Here is a 19,301-nt window from a genome sequence, read left to right as displayed (position 1 = left end):
TGATCATCATGTGGTATTGTTTCCATATGAGGTTAGATCAGAATTATTATTTTTTGTTTAAAATATTTGCATGGATAACAAATATTGACCTGTAATTTTCTTTCCCTCTAATGTCTTTTTTAGATTTAGATGTTAGGGTTATTCTACTCTCACAGAGTGAGTTGGAAAGCATTTCCTTCTTCTCTGTTTTCTGAAAAAGTTTGTGCAGGTCTTGTTTCTTTCTTGACTATATGAAAGAAGTCACTATTGAAACCCTCTGGGCCTGCAGGTCTTCCTTTCTCCTTTCCTCTTCCCTTCTGTCCTTTTGTCCTTCTGTCCTTTCTGTACACACACACACACACACACACACACACACACATTTATATCCAATTGTTTCAACACAGTTTGTTGAAAAGATCACCTTTTCCTCAAAAGTACTTTTGAGCTAATTCTTGAAGGAGTGAGCTAGTTGGCCATGTGGGTATTTTAGGGAAGGATCTCTCAGGCACTGAGAACAGCCTGTGTGAGATCCTCATATGTGCTTCCTATGTTTGAGACACAATCAGACACAAATTGTGACCAGAATAGAGTGCAAATATGGAGAATAATAGGCGATAATTACAGAGAGGTACTAGGGTCAGGTCAAACAAGACAGCATAAACCATTTCAAGGACTTTGAAGAATCTTAAAAAAGATTAGATGTATAGATATACTCATATCTGAATGTAAAAATGTTACCTTTTGCTTACATTTTTTTTTGTGTTAGTGTTAATTATTTTTTTTTGTTTTGAGTTTCTGCTTCATCTAATAGATTTCTATTGAATAAGATGAATTTTAAATTGAGACACATTTCTACAGTATGTTTCTTAATTTTAAAGATTATAGGCAATCACCCTTAACAACTATGTAAGACTTTTTGTAATTTTAAAAATAAGCAGCATTTTACAAGAATGTATTATCACTCAAGAAACTGATGACAGTTCACTTCTGAGGAAAAGGATGTAAGGTTGGGAATTGGAGGTGGAAATGAATGTGTGCATGATTATTCTAATTGTTAAAAATAAAGTGCACCTCATTTTAGATGTAAGTTATGCTTCAGCACAGTTGATTGAAAAAACTGTATGTATAGTAAGGAAGATGTGTTTGTGAAAGTATATATAGTCAATGCAGCCTATCCTGCAGTAGTTTTCATTGAGTTTTTATTTTTTCAAGTTCTGTCTTTTAATTTGATTAATAAAAAAGAATTTTAAGATGATATTACCACATACTTATTAACTCACTTTGCTACTGTTACATATAATTTTATAAATATTTCCACATTTATTGAAGTGACCTTGGAGTAGCCTATGACCACACATATAAAATTTAATCAAGATAATATATCAATAAAATAATATATATTATTTTATATATTATAAATAATGATAATATAATAATATAAATAAAATGCTTAAGTAAACATTTTGGATATAACTTTCTTTTTTTTTTTTTAAGATTTCATTTATTTATGTGACAGAGAGAGATCACAAGTAGGCAGAGAGGCAGGCAGAGTGAGAGAGGGGGAAGCAGGCTCCCCGCTGAGGAGAGAATCCGATGTGGGGCTCGATCCCAGGATGCTGGGATCGTGACCTGAGCTGAAGGCAGAGGCTTTAATCCACTGAGCCACCCAGGCGCCCCTGGATATAACTTTCAATCACAAATCTTTCATCCCTTTCTCAAAGTGACATTTAACAAATCAAGTGAGTATTATTTTTTAAAATCTTTATTTTTTAATATAAATTCAATTAGCCACGGTATAGTACATCATTGGTTTTTGATATAATGTTTAATGATTCATCAGTTCATCAGTTCTACTGATAAACATCCAGTGCTCATCACCTTACATGTCCTCCTGAATGCCCATCACACAGTTACCCCATCCCCCTACCCATCTCTTTCCACAACTCAAATGAGGTTAATTTTTTTTCATTTTGTTTTGTTTTAGCTGGCAAATATTTAGAATGTTTAGAACAGCGAATGTTTAGAATGTTTAGAACAGTATGTCCCAAAGAGGTATAACCCCATCTTCACACATACAATAAACAAAAATCTTCGATGTCCAAAATTGGAAATCAGTTACAGTTCTAAAACTCAAGGTGATAGGAGTTTCAAGACAGCTTCAGTGTAATACGGCTTGCTTAATTAAAATCACTGCTTTTTAGTTTTCCCTCAAAGTTAATAAATTTGACATAATAACCTTTGTGACTCTTACCAGAAATTTCCAGTTACATGCAACCAAACAAGAAATGGAACTCAAGGATCTTACCAAAGCAGATAATAATTTTACCTCTAAACATGGGTTTGATGATGTGATGATCTCTGAAGTTGAAAATACATGGTTTACAAATGGAAATCTCCTGTAAAAATTTATTTTTAAGTTGATTTTTTATCATTATTAACACTCTTAGAAGTAAGTTTTTCAGAAATAAATAGAATATTTTTTAAAATTATAAATAGAATTTTAGTTATGATTCTATTATATCTATATATATTATATATTTATATTAATATTTATATATTTATATATACAAATAATATTTATATATTTATATATTATATATTTATATATATGTTTGTAATCTATAATTATAAGCAGAACTAAAAATAGAATAGTTTTTTAGAAATAAGTAAGTTATTTAGAAATAAATAGAAATAAGACAGAGTATTTTAAAGTACTACCTTTACAAGCTTATTTCATTGCTTCTTCATCATGCAAAAATAATTATAGCAAACATTTATGAAAAGCTTACAATGTAACCATGTTAAGTGTTGTATTAATATTATTTAACAGTTTCTAAAATTTCATGATACCTATTAACTCTGTTTTTGTTAGAAAAGAAGAAAGAAAGGCCTGGAGAAGTGAAATAACAATTTACGTTGCACAATAAGAAAAAGTTTGAAAACAGTCCCAATCATTCTAACTTCAGAGCTCAGGCTGTTAATCCTACATTAAAATATAGCATTAAATTAATTTGTTCCTACCCTTTCCCCTGTGTAGTTTTATTCATACTTAAACACACTGGAAAACACATCTTCATGCATACAAATAAACATCCTTTTGTGTAGGATACTTGTTCTTTCTTTTTTTTTTTTTTAACTCTTACAATGTAGCATTTAAAATAATATTTGATTTTTCTCAGGTATTTAGTAAAACCCAATTTGAAAAATTAAGACTGCCATTTCAGTATAGCTTTGACATATGAGGTTTTGATTTAATATATACTTCTTTGACTAGCTCTTCACTTTTTCTAGTAAAATATTAAAATGCCAGGAGAGTTGTATTTAGACAATGATCTAGAGAGTAACAGCACTGAAATATTTATCAAAGGCATGAATGTGATCCTGAGGAGATTATGCCTACAGTGTTTCAGTAAAACACAAATTTAGTAATACCATTTTACAAAGAAAAATTATATCTTTAGGTATACAACCAAATAAAGTACAAAGCTGAGTTCAAATTTCATATAAATATACCTTTAAAAAGTAAGAAGCAAAGGAAAGAAACCCCAACACAAGAAGAAATGTTTTTAATTACTCTTTTAATTTACTTTTTAATTATTCTTGTACTAAGTGATTTGATAAATAATCATTGAACATTAAATATGTTCTATTCTAAGCACTTGATTTATGAAAATGAAAAGATAGAATTGCAGATTTCAAGTACTCCAGTCTTGCCAGGAAGATGGATAAAATATAAGATCTTATGATATACTCTGTTGAGCATTATGAATGTGTGTAGAAACTGTCTGGATATGCAGAGGAAGGAGCCATTTTGCTTTGGGCAGCAAGGAAAGGATTCTCAAGGAAGTCAAATCACTCCTGAATGGGTCTCACAGTGGACATTTTTGAATGGAATTCAAAGCAGAAAGAACTTACTGAAAAAGAGATTCAGTTTTGTTTTGTTTTTTTTAAAGTTTATTCTTTATTAATACTATCAGATTTTGATTCTCAAACTGTCTAATATATCTAAATTAGAAATTTGGCTAAACTATAACTTTATTACTACAATCACACATGAAGGCACAATAATCAAAACATAAGAAACTTGCTCAAATTCCAGTTAGGAGTGGCTATAACACTTTGGGTATATTACAGTTTATTTTTTTAGTCCTTTGTGTGACCTTAGGGAATAGGTTAACCTATATTTTTTCCTGAAATAAGAGCAAAGCTGAGTCATTGTTTTTTACTCTCCCATTTTATAGATTAGGAGACTGAGGTAAATAACTTATTTGGGAAAAAATAATGAATCTCAGAATAAGGTTCCCTTCTGCTACTTCTGTCAGGCATGACCTCTAGATCTTTTCCCCACATTCTTCCACCTGGTCTTTGCCCCAGGCAGACTTTCTTGTGGTCACCTGATTCATTGTCCTCTGGCATCTGGTTGAGTATGGTCAATAGAAAGATCAGAAAGAAAATAGTATAAAATCAAAGTAATTCATTCTCTAATCTACCTCTATGATGGGTTTGCCTTTTTAACTGAGGCTGGTAATACAATAGGCAGTCTTTTAGATGGTTGCTGTGAATGTTCTTTTCAAATTTGTTTGGATACTAATGACATTTTGATACCCCATTTTCTTCAAACTTCCAAGAAATTTAAATATAGCCAGCTATTCTTAAATTAGATATTTCTCAGTTTTGAGTTGCTGATTGACCACATCACCATCCTCTCCAAGATTAAAGCAATGGCAGTTGTTTCTTTGCAATCGGTAACACTTTGTCATGCCTGACCATGGCAGGGGCCAAGTTGTCATTTCTCATGATTATGTATGATCCTGTTGGTGAGGCAATCAACTGGGGTATTTGGGAAGCCTCCTGTTTGCTTGGATTTTAAATTGTTTGGCTTAACATTTAGCATCTGGGTGTTGGAATTATGTTGTCTGGTTTATAACTGAATATTTCTGTATTCTATCATTGGTTCTAGTGCTTTTAATAAGGCACCAGGGAAGTTTTAAGATGGAAAATCATATGATTCATAATTAAATTCCTGACACATGATTTCAAGTCTATGTGGCATCACCAAATTTAATTGTCTATCTAGAGGACACATGTGAGATTAAGTGAATGTATCAAGAAATGCATTTTCTGAATGAACATGAATTCTTATTTTGAAACATGAGCCTATTTATAGGTTCAAGGTGAAAATGCCTCAAAATTTTGCCATACTGATACATTTCCATATGACATGGTAAAGTGCAATTTATGATGACAGATCTTCTGCACTGTAAATAAAGATGCTGATTAGGCTTACAAGGTGCAGTATTTGTGAACTTATGATAAAAATGTTTTAACATGGAAATGAGTAAGTATAATTTAGTGGATTTTAACATCTCCAAGTTCCACATGGAATTCTAACCAGTGAAATGAGATGTCTGGAGTTAGCTCAATTCTTAGAAGAACCTATTGTACCCTATTAAAGCAACATGCATAATTACAGACCAAGTTTAATGTTGCTTTTTCCTCTTTCTTTGTGTCAGCAGAAGTAGAGAAGTAAACCACTAGACTCAATCAGTGTTAAAATTCATAAAAGTTGCTGTATACCAAGTAGACTTTTGGTAACAACATAGAAAAACTTTCATTGTCATAAGCCTAGCTATTTGTTATCCATTAAAAATAACTTTTTATGTCTAACTACTAGAATTTTGTTTTCATTCTTAGTGATTCATTGCAGTATGAATTTTGTTCATGCAAAATATGATACTGGATAGAAAAGGAACCCAAAGATAGTATAATTCCTAATTTGAAAGATCATAGATAAAATAATAAAGACAGCACATTACATATATGGAAATATCGTAGAATTTCTTTACTTTCTTTAACTAAGGCAAATTTTTTTTAAGATTTTATTTATTGAGAGAGAGAGTAAGCGAGAGACAGCAAAAACTCGGGGAGGGGCAGATGGAGAGGAATCAGCAAACTCCCTGCTGAGCAGGAAGCCCAATATGGAACTTGACTCTAGGATACTCGGATCATGACTAGAGCTGAGGGTAGGTGCTTAACCCACTGAGTCACCCATGCACCCTGCAAATTTTATATAGAAAATTGAATTCAGATCTCAGTTGCTTTGGATCTGAAATAGCCTCAAATCACTTAGTAAATCTGTGACCTTGCATTGATTGTATAACCTTGTTAAGCTTCAATCCTTATCAATGAATGTGTGAGGAAATGGTCTCTATTTATCTGTTAATGTGGAGATTTGAATTAGGTTTTATATGTGTAATGCATACACATCCCATACACTGTAAGCATTCATGAAGTGTTAGCTTTCACTGTTCACCAAAAAAAAAAAAAGATAATAATAATAATAATAAATTAAAAAGGTAAAAGGACTAATGAATGAATGAACAAGTGAAAAGCCTCATGAGTTTGGATAAAAAGTGAATCAGGAGGTCCTTGGTTTGCAAATACTGCTCTGCTATTTGTATTCTTCACCCTTCTGAAAACATCAAGTGTTATCCCTTTCCTGGACAAATGTGGTACATCTTAATTGGTCTCTCTGCAGCTCTTTCGTTTTCATCTAATCTAGTCTCTACACCAGAGGCAGAATAATCTTTAAAACTATGAACCAATAATGATATTAATGGCTTAAAAAGCACGAGAGATTTACTATAACTTTCAGAACAAAATTCAGGGCCGTAGCCTTGATTGGAAGGCCCTGTACGTTTGCCCTTCTGGCCTTTCTCACCCTGCCCCTCATGAGATTCTCTTAGATATCTGGATGACCCATATTCCCCTTCCTCTTTATTCATTTTCCCCACATTTTCTGTTCTCCCTTCTTCTTGGCTTTTACACCAGGTGTTCCCTCTGCTCCAAGCGCTTCCTCTGTCTTTCTCTTTTCCTGTCCTATTGAGTATTCATCACTCCCTTTTTCAGGGAAATCTTCCCAGATAGCACATTAGAGCAGCTCTCATTTTCACACTCTCATAGAAAACAATCTTTCCTTCATCATTTTGATTTTTTTTTTTAGTTGATTAAGACTTAAAATGGATATAAATCTTAAAGTTTGGTTCTTCTAAGTGGAAGGAGTGAAACTGTTGGCTTAATCAGCCCATGCTGATATAAAATACCATAGAGTGGGAGGCTTAAGCAACAAGAGGTCTATTTCTTAAAGTTCTAGAGGCTGAGAAATCAAGATCACCATGCCAATATGATCAGGTTCAGGTGACAACCCTTTTCCTGGCTTGCAGTGCCTGCCTTCTTACTGGGGGCAGCGGAAGGTGGCAGAGAAAATATATATTCCTACTTCAAAATGATAACTAATTATATCTCTGTGGTATAATTATTTATTTTCTTTCTATATTTTTCATGTCACATTCTCTCTTCTGATTATCTGAGCTCTTCATTCAACTAGCAAATATATACTCATGTTTAAACTATTGTTCTCTTCATCCACTGATTTCCTGAAGAGTTGAGAACTGTTTGGGTAGGCCACAAGTGAAATAGGTTTAGAATCAGAAGTGAAATAAAATGAATAGATGGTAAATCTATTAATTTTCCTTTTATTCCCTCTGTTTCTGTCCTGCCCCTGCCCACCTAGTCCACGGGAAACACTGTTTTTGTTTGTTTGTTTTGTTGTTGTTTTTGTTTGTTTGCATTTTAAATTTATATGAGTGGTATCATATACTATGTATTTGTTTTTGTCTGGTTTCTTTCATTTGGCATAATTATTGTGAAAACCAGCCATATTGTTACATATACCAATAGTTCATCTTTTTCTTTTTTTCTCAATAGTACTACATTGTATGTGTTAAGGAAAACATATATCCATGATACTTGTTAAATCATCAATACAGGCTTTTTTCAGGACTATCAAAAGAGATATGAGGGAGTATTGCAATGGAATTTTGTAGTAGGGAGAAAAGATGGGCTCAATACAGAACAGAAGAAAAAGTAGAAATTTATAGCCAAGGAGAGAATGGATGAACGATTACTAAGAGGAAACATCAGTAGTTAAAGGAGGATTCTGCGTACACTGACCTAACAAGATTCTTGGTGATGGTAGGTTAAAGTGATCATACTTCACTGGGGGAGTCCAGGGGATGAAGATATTGATGGTGATTAGGTATCAAGAGTAAGGGAGTCCAGCTAAACTGACATAGCAAAACTCAACTTTTTGCTAAAGTCGAGCTCCTGAGGACATACCCAAGCTTAAGATAATATGGATATGTGTGATTTGCTTATGCATAAATCTGTACATGGATATTAAGTGGCTTACGGTTTTTGCTTATTACAAGTAGAGCTTCTGTGAACATTTGTGTACAAGTCTTTATATAGATACATGCTTTAAATTCCTTTGGTAAACAAATGCCAGGGAATAGAAGGGTAGATCATATGCTAGTTGTACGTTTAACTTTGTAAGAAAATGAGAAATTGTTTTCTAAGTTTGTTGTACCACTTTCTATTCCTGTAAGTTCCTCCATATCCTCACCAATGCTTGGTTTGTCAGCCATTTTAGTTTTATTCTAAGAATGGTGCAGTAATTTTAACTTTACTTTACTAGTGTCTCATGATGTCAATAATCTTTTTATATGCTTATTTGTCATGCATATATATTCTTTAATAAAATGTTTATTCAAACCTCTTTCCCATTCTTTGTTAGGTTATATATTCATGATAATTTTGAGTTTTGGAAGTGTGGTTTATTTTTCTTCAATATGCGTCCTTTGCTAGACCCAAGATTTGCAAATATTGTTTTAGAGTTTGTGACTTATCTTTCACTGTCTTATCATTATCTTTTGAAGTGTAGAAGTTTTATAATTTGATTGATTTCATTTTATCAGTCTTTTTCATTAATCATGCTTTTTATGTCATACCTAAGAAATCTTTGCTTACCCTAAGGTCATAAAGATTTTGTTCTGTATTTTTCCTTAGAAATGTTATAGTTTTAAATTTTATATTTAGGCTTATGATATGTTTTCAGTTGTTTGTTTTTTTTAATGGATGGAACTTTAGTTTTTGGTTATGCATATTTATTTATTCAAGTACCATTTGTTGAAAAAACTATCTTTTTAAAAAAAGTTTTGTTAAAAAATAGTTATCCATGTACATATTGGTCTCTTTGTGAACTCTCTCATCTGTTCCATTGATGTATTTCTCTGTCTTTTTCCAATACTACGCTGACTTGGTAACTGTCAATTTATTATGTCCTGAAATGAGGTAGTGTTAGTCCAACGACTTATTTTTTGCCTTTTTGTTTTGTTTTGTTTTTTGTATTCTAGATATTTTGCATTTCCACACACAATTTGGAATTACGTTGTCAATTTCTAGAAAATGTCTACTGGGTTTTTATTGTCATTAGGTATAATTTACCAGTTTGAGGAGAGGTGACATCTTAGTGGTTTTGAATCTTACAAATCACGAATAGGGTATATCTCTTTATTTATTTGGGTTTTTGTTAGTTTCTCTTAACAGTGTTTTATAGTTTTTATGTTCTTGTACATATTTTTACATAAGTAACTAAGTATTTCATATTTGTCTATGCCACTGGAAAATTTATTTTATTTTAATTTTCAATTATTTATTGTTAGTATACACAATTTTTGTAGCAATCTTATATCATACAGCTTTACTAGGTATATTAGCTAGTCTAAGCACCTTTTTTCTTGTAGACTTTTTTGAATTTTTTTACGTAGAGGATTATGTCACCTGCAAATAAATGCATTTTGATTTCTTCCTCTCCTTCCCCCACCAATTTCTTAAAAATATTGTGTTTTTTGCTTTAATATTCTGACTAGAAAGTCTAGGAAAAGCTTGAGTAGAAGTGAGAGTGATCATTCCTCTTGTTCCTAGTTTAATTTCTATTCTAAGTTTTTATCAGGAATGGATGTTATATCCTATAAATAATTTCTCTGCATTTATTAAGATCTTCACATGTGTTGTCTTTTTTTGTTAGTATGGTAAATTATACTAATAGGTTTTTTTAAATGTGAAATCAATCTTTATTTGTGGAATAAACCCCACATCATCATTATATATTATCCATTTTATAGTTTTCTAATAACCATTTTTAAAATATCATTGATTTTTGTCTATTGATTTTTTTTTTAAAGATTTTATTTGTTTATTTGACAGAGATCACAATTAGACAGAGAGGCAGGCAGAGAGAGAGAGAGGGAAACAGGCTCCCTGTTGAGCAGAGAGCCCGATACGGGACTCGATCCCAGGACCCTGAGATCATGACCTGAGCCGAAGGCAGCGGCCCAACCCCCTGAGCCACCCAGGTGCCCTATTGATGTCTATTGATTTTTTTTCTGTTTTCTATTTCTTTGATTTCTCTGTCTTTATTTTTTTCCTTTCTATACTTCAGGTTTAGCATTTTTGTTGAGGGAATTAATTTGAGATATTTCTTTTTCTTTTATATCTTTTCTTGCCTAGTAGCTTAGTGGTACATTTTTCATATTTCCATTAAAATACCTGAGTTCTATTCTGAGGAAGAGTTAAGCTATGTGAAAGAGTTTGATCCTTTGAGGTCTTCCTTTAAATTTTATTAGGAGTTAGGGCAAAGTTAGTCTAGGGTTGATTATTTGGCATTATTGAGGCAAGACTCTTCCAGTTACTCTATTCAGACTCTCGTGAACTGGCAAGTTTTCAAATCTGGTTGGCGTTAACAAACACAATTCATGGACCTGTGTGAATTTTGGGAACTCTTCTCTCTGATCCTTGTGCATGGCTCTTTCACCAACCTGAAGTTGCATTACATGCTTGTGCATGTGCTTCGTACTTGGCCGAATCATCCAGGAGAGCCCTATGCAGATACCTAGAATTCTTTTTCTGTTACATTCTCTTCTCTGACACTCTGCACTATGAGATCTAACCCCACTGCCCTCTAATTCTCAGCCCTACTCCACTCAGGGAGTTGTTTAGGTTCTGTTGGGTTCTTCTGTTCTAGGCTGCTACTTGAATCTCTCTCAGGCCTTTAGCCATGGCCATGATGAGACTCACTCAGTTTATTTCCTGAATTAATTAGGAATACTTGTCCTTTTTACCTGATGTCAAATGTGCTGAAAAGCCTTGTTTTATATATTTTATTCAGTTTTATAGTTGTCTTATTGAGAAGGTAAATCTAGTCCTTTATTTTGGTCTAAGTAGAGGTTTTGTCTTTACTTTTAAACTTTTATTACCAATATATGTATAGCTGGTTTAATCACTCATGGTGAAAACTTCCTGAAGGAAAAACCTGGGTCTTATAGTTCTTTATAATCCTTTTATAGTTTTGAGAGCTTGATTAGTGTTCACTGGCTATCTGATGATTCTTAATGAAGATAAATGTTTATTAATAATCACAATCTCATATTTTTGACCTGGTGATTTTGTTTCATAATACTGAAAAAATGCAGTTGCTTATATAAGCTGAATGATTAGTAAATAGAAATATACTTAAAATAATAAATAAACACATTGTAAATGCTAAGAGTGATTAAAGCATTTAAAATAAAGCTATAAAGAATTTTATGATAATACATTTAGTAAAATGCATTTTTATCTGATTATTTTTTATTGATTAATCTTATTTTTTTAATTTTTGAAGCAAAAATAGATGAAGATGAAGATATACATATTCATTTAAAATATATATATATATTTAAATTTATTTCAGGTGATTGTTAAATCTGGGCCAGGAACTTTCCTCAGTTTAGCTGTTTATGACAATTATATCTTCTGGTCAGACTGGGGAAGAAGAGCTATTCTGCGTTCCAACAAATACACAGGGGGAGATACAAAAATTCTTCGTTCTGATATTCCACATCAACCAATGGGAATCATAGCTGTTGCCAATGACACCAATAGCTGTAAGTTACACTAGAAACTAAATGTATTTCTTAATAATATAATCTCTCAAAAAATTATGTTTTCTAGTAATACTTAGTTGAATTTTGTTTTCTTAAATTTCCTGGGGTAGTGTTCAGGATTTGACTACTCAATGTATTAAAATTATCTGAAATGCTCAAGGTAACTACAGAAGTTACCTTGAGCATCTTAATTTATCAACAGAAGAACAATTCCTTTTTAATCACTCGTTTCTGGGAAATTTATTCTCTCTTACTCTCAATCTTCAAACATTCAAATCAAGTTGTTTCCGTGAAAATAATACTTCTTGGTAAATAAGCTTACATCTGGGCTTAAAAGAGCTTTAATCACTGGAACACCTACAAAAATTGCAGCCTGAAGTGTCAGTATGTTGTTAGGTGATACTAGTTTATTTGATGCCATGACATCCTTGAGTACTGTTTTAGATGATGAAATGACTTACGTGACATGTTTTTCTAACGTTCTTATCTCTTGTGATGTTTGGATTTTCAAAAGTCCTGAATCTTCCTTGGTTATATCTCTGAGAGATGGGGGCAGCGTAACAGTTTGCTATTAATTTCTATCTATCATGGAATAGAAATCCAATATAAAATGTTACAATAAAGTCTCTTCATTGCAGGTGAACTTTCTCCATGTTCCTTATTAAACGGAGGTTGCCATGACCTGTGCCTTTTAACTCCTAATGGGAGAGTAAATTGTTCCTGCAGAGGGGATCGAATATTGCTAGATGACAACAGATGTGTGAGTAAGTAAAGACAATTGAAATGTGATATGATACAGCTACTCAAAGGCATACATGGGTTCCCTGAATTGTGTTCCCTCTCTCGCTGTGTCTCTCTGTCAAGTAAATAAATAAAATCTTAAAAAAAAAAAAAGTACACATGGACATTGAAATTGTTTTAATGTTCATGAAGTTGTACTCTCCTCCAATCTTAGATGCCCAGTTGACATATCTCTCTATTCTAAAAAGAACTTGATTTACCATTCGACTTAGTTGTAACCCATAAGATAGATAATGATAACCAGAACAGTGACAAACGGTGTACCCCCTATTGCGGGTTGGGAGGTGTTGGATTAGTTAAAGAAATACCGGCAAATCATCTGAAAAGCTGTGGTTACAACTTTGAGAATTAAGTCAATAGCAAAATTAATTAAAGCTGAAATAAACCAATATACAGGCAGTAGATCAGTAGCCTTGTAGTAAAACCACTCAGTCCGTCACAGTATGTAAATGAGAGAGAATGGCTCATGCAGCTTATTTGTAATCATTTCCAAACAGTTAATTAAGAATGTAACATTGCAGCCTTGCATGATGTTTATACCTCCCAAAAGGCATTACAATCTTTAATTAGTACCATTACAGTATACACTTATTAGCAGCTAAGTTTTCAAACTGTTTTCAAAATAAATAAGAGTTCAAGTATTCCAATGTTGCTATGAGAAACTAGCCAGCAACATAAAGAATGTTAATTTATCTTTAACATTAAGACTATTTGTGTATAATAAAGACAAGAGACAAACATCTTGGGGACTGGTGAACTCACTCTCAGGATGTGGCTATTGTTTTGCCTTTTTTCCCTCTTCTCTGTATCCTCATCTTAGATCTTCATTTTAGAAAATCAACAGAGTTGAGTATGTATACATTATAAAAATAAGTATCAAGATGGTAGAAGTATATTCCATGTTTATCTTCTGTATTCTTTTGGTCTTTATTTACCAGGAAGATCTGTTTTATCTGTTGTGTACTCTAATACAAGCACTTTAATATCATTTTCTTTACCTTAAAAACAATTGCACCTAAGATAAGAATATACACATATCTTTTTGCTTTGTGAATTGGTACCACAATCCAAGGGGCACCTCTTAGTGAAAGAAGTAAAAGACTCCTATTTAAGCAAATAGGGAGTGATGCAATTGGTCAGTGAACTTTAAATGAAGACAGCCAATTTTAATAATTCAGGCCACAAATTCCCGTATTTCCTAGTAACCTAACACTTCCTTGAATTGCTCAGGCAATTGTTTAAACTCTCTCTTTCAGTTTGCTTTTGTGGTTTCAGCTGTAATGGTCTGGATCGGATGCCATCTGTAAGCCTGGAGTGTTAGTCATGCATCAGAATCACTCATGTTTCTTTCACAGGTCACTCCAGGCCAGTAGAAAAGCAATGCCTTCAGTCAAAACAGCAAGGCTTATTTGTATACAGTGGATGCCTGTCCTTGCTCCAAAATAGATTAGATACATCTGTCCCTACTAAGCCACCTGCTTCTCTCTATTGATGAGAGGGAATGAATCAGAAAGAAAACTATCTTTTAAACAAGCACAGTTGTATCCGCATGCAACTATAGAGTGATATTGGATTCCTCAGAGCAGACAGACCTTTATAGAAGCGTCCTGTATCCATGGTGCATTCATATTGAAATCCTGTGGTCCAGCCGAGAGGCTGGAGAGTGACTTCTTGTCAAATCCATCTTTGGGAAATGAGGATGTTTCTGGCATATCTATATCCACATCTGAATTAGTTCATCCAGAGCAGTTCATGAATGTTAATGGCAGTGTTGAAGGGGTGAAAGGCCATTTATTAACACCTCCCTCAGGACAGCAGAGGGAAAAGCATGTGTTGTCATAACTCTTGACAGAAAGATGAGGCAATTCCATTTTACACAACGTTCCTAACCTTATCAACATCTACACTAGAAATAAGAATAACAAATATAATTGAAGTAATTACCTTGTAAGAGAATTAGAGGACAGCTGAACCACTTTTTTGTTTCTGCAAAGAAATATAAAATACTCAACGCCATTTCAATTGAACATACCTAAGCAAGAATTGTGCTTATATAAGGTTTGATTTTACATAATATGAACATTTTTGTTGTATTTTCCCTCAAAGGCATAATTATTATAAAAGAAAAATTTGCATTTTCAATCATAACAGTTTTCCTTAGAAGTGAGAAGTTAAACAAGATATGCTTCAAGTAGACAGTAAGTTGGGGAAAGTCAGTAGCCTCTCAGTAAGTGAATTTTGTTCAGTTAATGCTTGAATGTGATCATGTGCAGTAATGTCAGTACCCTTCTTAACACTTGTTCCTTTGAAGTTAATGATATTTTTAGACTTTTAAATTCTTTGTTACTTTCTCTAAAATAACTTTCTACCCTACCAAATTTAGTCTGCACTAAGAAAAAAAAAAAAAATTTGTTTTGGAAAGTGAAGAAAAAAATGAACATTGAAAGAGTCCAGTTAGAAGTCATAGGTAGATAAATAGATAACCTGTAAAAATGAGATAAATTTTAGGAACAATAAAGAAATAAAACACTGTAAACTTCAAGTCGTATTAGTAGCCATGTAATTGAATATTTCTAAAATACAACTTTGAAAAGAAGTTGATAGTAAATTATAAAATTAAGCTATGTTTTCTGCATTAGTAGAGATAAATGAATTCCAATTATCTCCAATATAATTAGTATGACTGGATTTCACTGTACAGTTATTCAATGAGCAATGGAGTATAAGCAAGCAAACAACATATAATGCAGGGACAGAATTGCATTCTAAATGACTATTGGTAAATCTATTGCTTCAGAATAAAAATAGGTCCATTTTCCCCAGGAGAGATCTTTCTAAAACAAGGATCACATACTGGGATTCCAGGGATGAAACCTAGCTATAGAAAGATGGGTTTTGTTTGTTTCTACTTTGTTGCTATTAGTCTGGTCTCAGAGATTGGACAAGTCACATAAAAACTCAAACTTATAATTTCTTAAGAAAATCTTGAGATTTAGAAATGGGACATATGGCAGTGGTCATCTGGAGCCCATAAGCTTCTCTTACACATGCTTTTCAGGTGCTCGGCCTCCCCCAGTTCAACCCACAGTTTCCTCTGCATCTCAAGGAGTAGTCTCTGGCCCTGTGTGGCCATCCCGCCTCCAGTACCTCTCACCATATTTAACAAGAGGCTGATGAGGATACTTTTAGCAATTCCAGTACTTCTGAACAATGAAAACTCCTACAGAGACTTCTTTAAAAGGTAGTTGGGGAGGAAGATCAGCTGGAGGGAGATTTAGATGAGACAAATCAAGGCAAGCATTAAAAAATGAGAACTCTACACCTGAAATAAGTTGAGCATCAACTGTACTCAAAAAAAAAAAAAAAAAAAAAAAGAAGAAGAAGAAGAAGAAAGAAAGAAAGAAAGAAAGAAAAAGAAACAAAGAAAGACAAACAAAGAAAGAAAACTGAGAATTCTGTGTTCTGGAAAATTCCAATGTGTTGAAGAATGTAGTTTCTAATAAGAAAACACACACATAAAAAATCCTCTCTCCATATGTACAGGGATCCTTTGATTGGCTCTTTTTCAGTATTTATTTTTAAGGTAGAAGGCTATGCTAAGATGCATAAATATACTCCCCCAAAGCCCATCCTTCTTTCCACACATATACAGTCACAAAATAATTACCCCAATATACAAATAGGTAGAAAAGAAAAATGAAGATTAAGGGAAAGAGATGTTATGGTACCAGAAATGTTTGTTATTGAATCAAAACATAGACTTTTTTTCCCTTTCAGCTAAAAATTCATCTTGCAACATGTATTCAGAGTTTGAGTGTGGAAACGGAGAATGTATTGACTATGAGCTCACCTGTGATGGCGTGCCTCACTGTAAGGATAAGTCAGATGAAAAACTGCTCTACTGTGGTAAGTGGCTCATATATGATGCATGTCCTCACTTCAGAGAGAAGTTTGGAATTATTTTCATAGTTTTGAGCTTGATTGTCTCCATTTAGCTCACATGTATGATTTCCTTAATGTAGCTCATTACCATGTAGGTCTAAGGTAATTGATTTTGGCCTTCTATTCTTGTTTAAATGAGACTCCCTATGTCCTATTTAGGACCCCACGGCTCATGGGGTTTCCCCATGAGCTTTCTCATGGCTTTCCACCTACAAAGTGCAAGTTTAAATACAACAGGGGCCTTTATTTAAGCTGTCTTACTTATCATGAAGTGATAGGTTTTAGGTTTACATTCCTAAAAAATGTAAGCCAGAATTATTAGTCATTGGTGTATATTGTAAGTTTGCCCTGCACAAAAGTCTTATCAGTCAATAATAGCATGTTGTTGAGTTGATATCAAAGTGTTGTCCTTATTCTTGCCTCCAGGATTGGCTTAGGGTTAGTGTCTTTGGGTTCAAAGGCTGATGGCATTAGCCATCCTCCTTATCAAGCATGAATTCCTCTAGCTATGTCTCTGTAGGTGACACTAAGTGATAACATTAAGTGATAGTCAAACTTTCACTCTCTCAGGGGAGTAGAGATTGGCTTTTCCGAGCCCAGTAAGCCACTGATACTAGCCTTCATCACAATATTTTTTCTGGAATGTTGAATATGTGTAATGATTAATAGTTACTCTAGAATTGTTCCAGATTATTTCTAAATTGGTATGATTTATTTTTGTACTATAGTATTAGAGTATTGGTATTGTATGCTCTGTAAAATTCAGGAATCTGTACATGAAATTGCTATATTTGGTTTATACTTTTCCTCCTTTGTTCGATTAGATAATAATTATTCCTAAATAATCAAAAAGTGATTAAAATAAGAGCAGGGAAGAGTTTGGGAAATTCGCAGGCAGTCCTCTCATTCATTTTGTTACAGGATCACAGATTTTCAGTTAAAATCATAGTCAGATCTAATCTGCCCATAATTGATCTGTAACTAAAACTTTAGTGAATGGCGTATTCATTTGAGTGGTTATGCCCTATATGCTATGAAAATATTAAAGGATATAAAAATGTAATAATAATCAGCTTGAAAATTTGCATTTATTATGAATTGTCTTAGGAATATATTTCACATTATTTTTACCTTCTGAGAAGCAAGATAATAGTGACGTGAACAGGGGTTGGCAATCATTTTCTGCAAAGGATTAGTTAGTTAAGTATTTTAGGTTTTGTGGGTCAAAAATGCTCGCTATGAAATATCCTTTATTTAAAATAATTTGTTTTGCAACTATTTTAGAATATAAAAACCATTCTTAGTGTCACAGCTATACAAAAACAGGCTATGAGGTTGCATTTGGCCTGTGGGCTATAGTTTGACAACCGTAGGTATAGATTCTAGGCTTTGTAATCACACCCAAAGTTAAATCTTCATTCCTAAACCCACTAGTGTATGACCAGTATGAGCAAGGGTACTTCTCCATATTTTAGTTTTTCCCTACAAAACAAACTTAGTTTGAATATTGGCTTACAGCACTAAATAAACAGATGGATGTTTACATTTGCTCCATATTATAGAGCCAGGCGCAAAAATTGGTGTTCAGTAAATGACAGCTAGGACCTTCTGCCTGAAATCAGAAAGTGTCAGGAGATTCTCTTTAAGGTAAACAGAATTCAGAAGGTAATTATTCTTCTCCTTAGGAAATCAAGAATTTTTAGATGATGCTTAAGAGAAATTTAGGATATTAGGTAAGCCTCTGATTCACTGGTTCAGGAATACATATTTTGCCACTATTTTTTTTTCTTGTTATAAAAGCCTTATGAAATGCAAAGGAGATAGGAGATAGGTGTTGAGAGTGTCTTTGTGACTATTAAGGTAAAGACTTATTTCTTGAGAGTTGAATATATGTTTACTTCTGTACTGACACACAAATATCAGAAATGATAACGTGGGTATAATTTGAACAGATCTCCAAGTATGAATCACTCAAGTTAAAGCACTTAGTCAAACGGTCTTTAATGAATGAATTCCTTGATAATGCATGAATATTCTAATCCAGAGCTTTGATCACACTCAGTGCTGCTTTTGTAGATCCACAATCCCGATCCCATCATTATGAAATGAGAACTCATCTGTGATTTTCTTTTTTGTAAAAATATCTCTGTAAGACCTCCAACGATGTTTCTATTTTTCTTTATAAGAAAACAGAAGCTGTCGACAAGGTTTCAGACCCTGCTACAACCGACGTTGCATTCCTCACAGCAAGTTATGTGACGGTGAAAATGACTGTGGCGACAATTCTGATGAATTGGACTGTAAAGGTAAATATATGCGGCATCAGCCTAGGAATATTATGCAAAGTGTTTCCTGAACATTTTCTGTAGTGTATTCCTGAGTGCATCACAGTTTCACCCTTTTGGTATATGGCCCCGGCCAGGACCGATAAAGCACACTTTGTTAATTGCTGTTGGAGGGGAGTTATTTTAGTGTGTTGAAATTATGAGTACAATCTCTATTCTGTTTCTGTCCCTTTGCTCACTTCAAAACTCTTGTCATTTCTCACCTCTTCAGTTTGACTGCCGTGTTTATTGGACATTTGTTCCAGAATATGGAACAGTGAATGTACTGCTCCGAGAATGCTCCCCCTCACTTCTCAGTGCTCTGCTTTTTGCATGACCTCATTCTTTTCCTAACAATTGGACAGGAAACCTTGGTGTTATCCTTGATTTTTCTTTCTATTACATTTTATAATCCATAAGTCCATGTATC

General features: G+C 33.4%; 1 protein-coding gene across 1 annotated transcript in view; it reads left to right on the top strand.

The window, feature by feature from the left end:
* The window catches only part of LRP1B (LDL receptor related protein 1B), a 2,000,743-nt gene that overhangs the window by 1,680,572 nt on the left and 300,870 nt on the right, over window positions 1–19,301 (top strand). Inside the window, exons 44-47 of the mRNA XM_059166755.1 lie at window positions 11,612–11,804; window positions 12,443–12,568; window positions 16,383–16,511; window positions 18,734–18,853. Of these exons, the coding sequence (XP_059022738.1) occupies window positions 11,612–11,804; window positions 12,443–12,568; window positions 16,383–16,511; window positions 18,734–18,853 (568 nt within the window). The remainder of the gene's footprint in view (window positions 1–11,611; window positions 11,805–12,442; window positions 12,569–16,382; window positions 16,512–18,733; window positions 18,854–19,301) is intronic.

Source organism: Mustela lutreola, chromosome 3 (assembly GCF_030435805.1).
Source record: "Mustela lutreola isolate mMusLut2 chromosome 3, mMusLut2.pri, whole genome shotgun sequence".
NCBI classification, from domain to species: domain Eukaryota; kingdom Metazoa; phylum Chordata; class Mammalia; order Carnivora; family Mustelidae; genus Mustela; species Mustela lutreola.
This window is presented reverse-complemented; position numbering and strand designations above follow the sequence as displayed.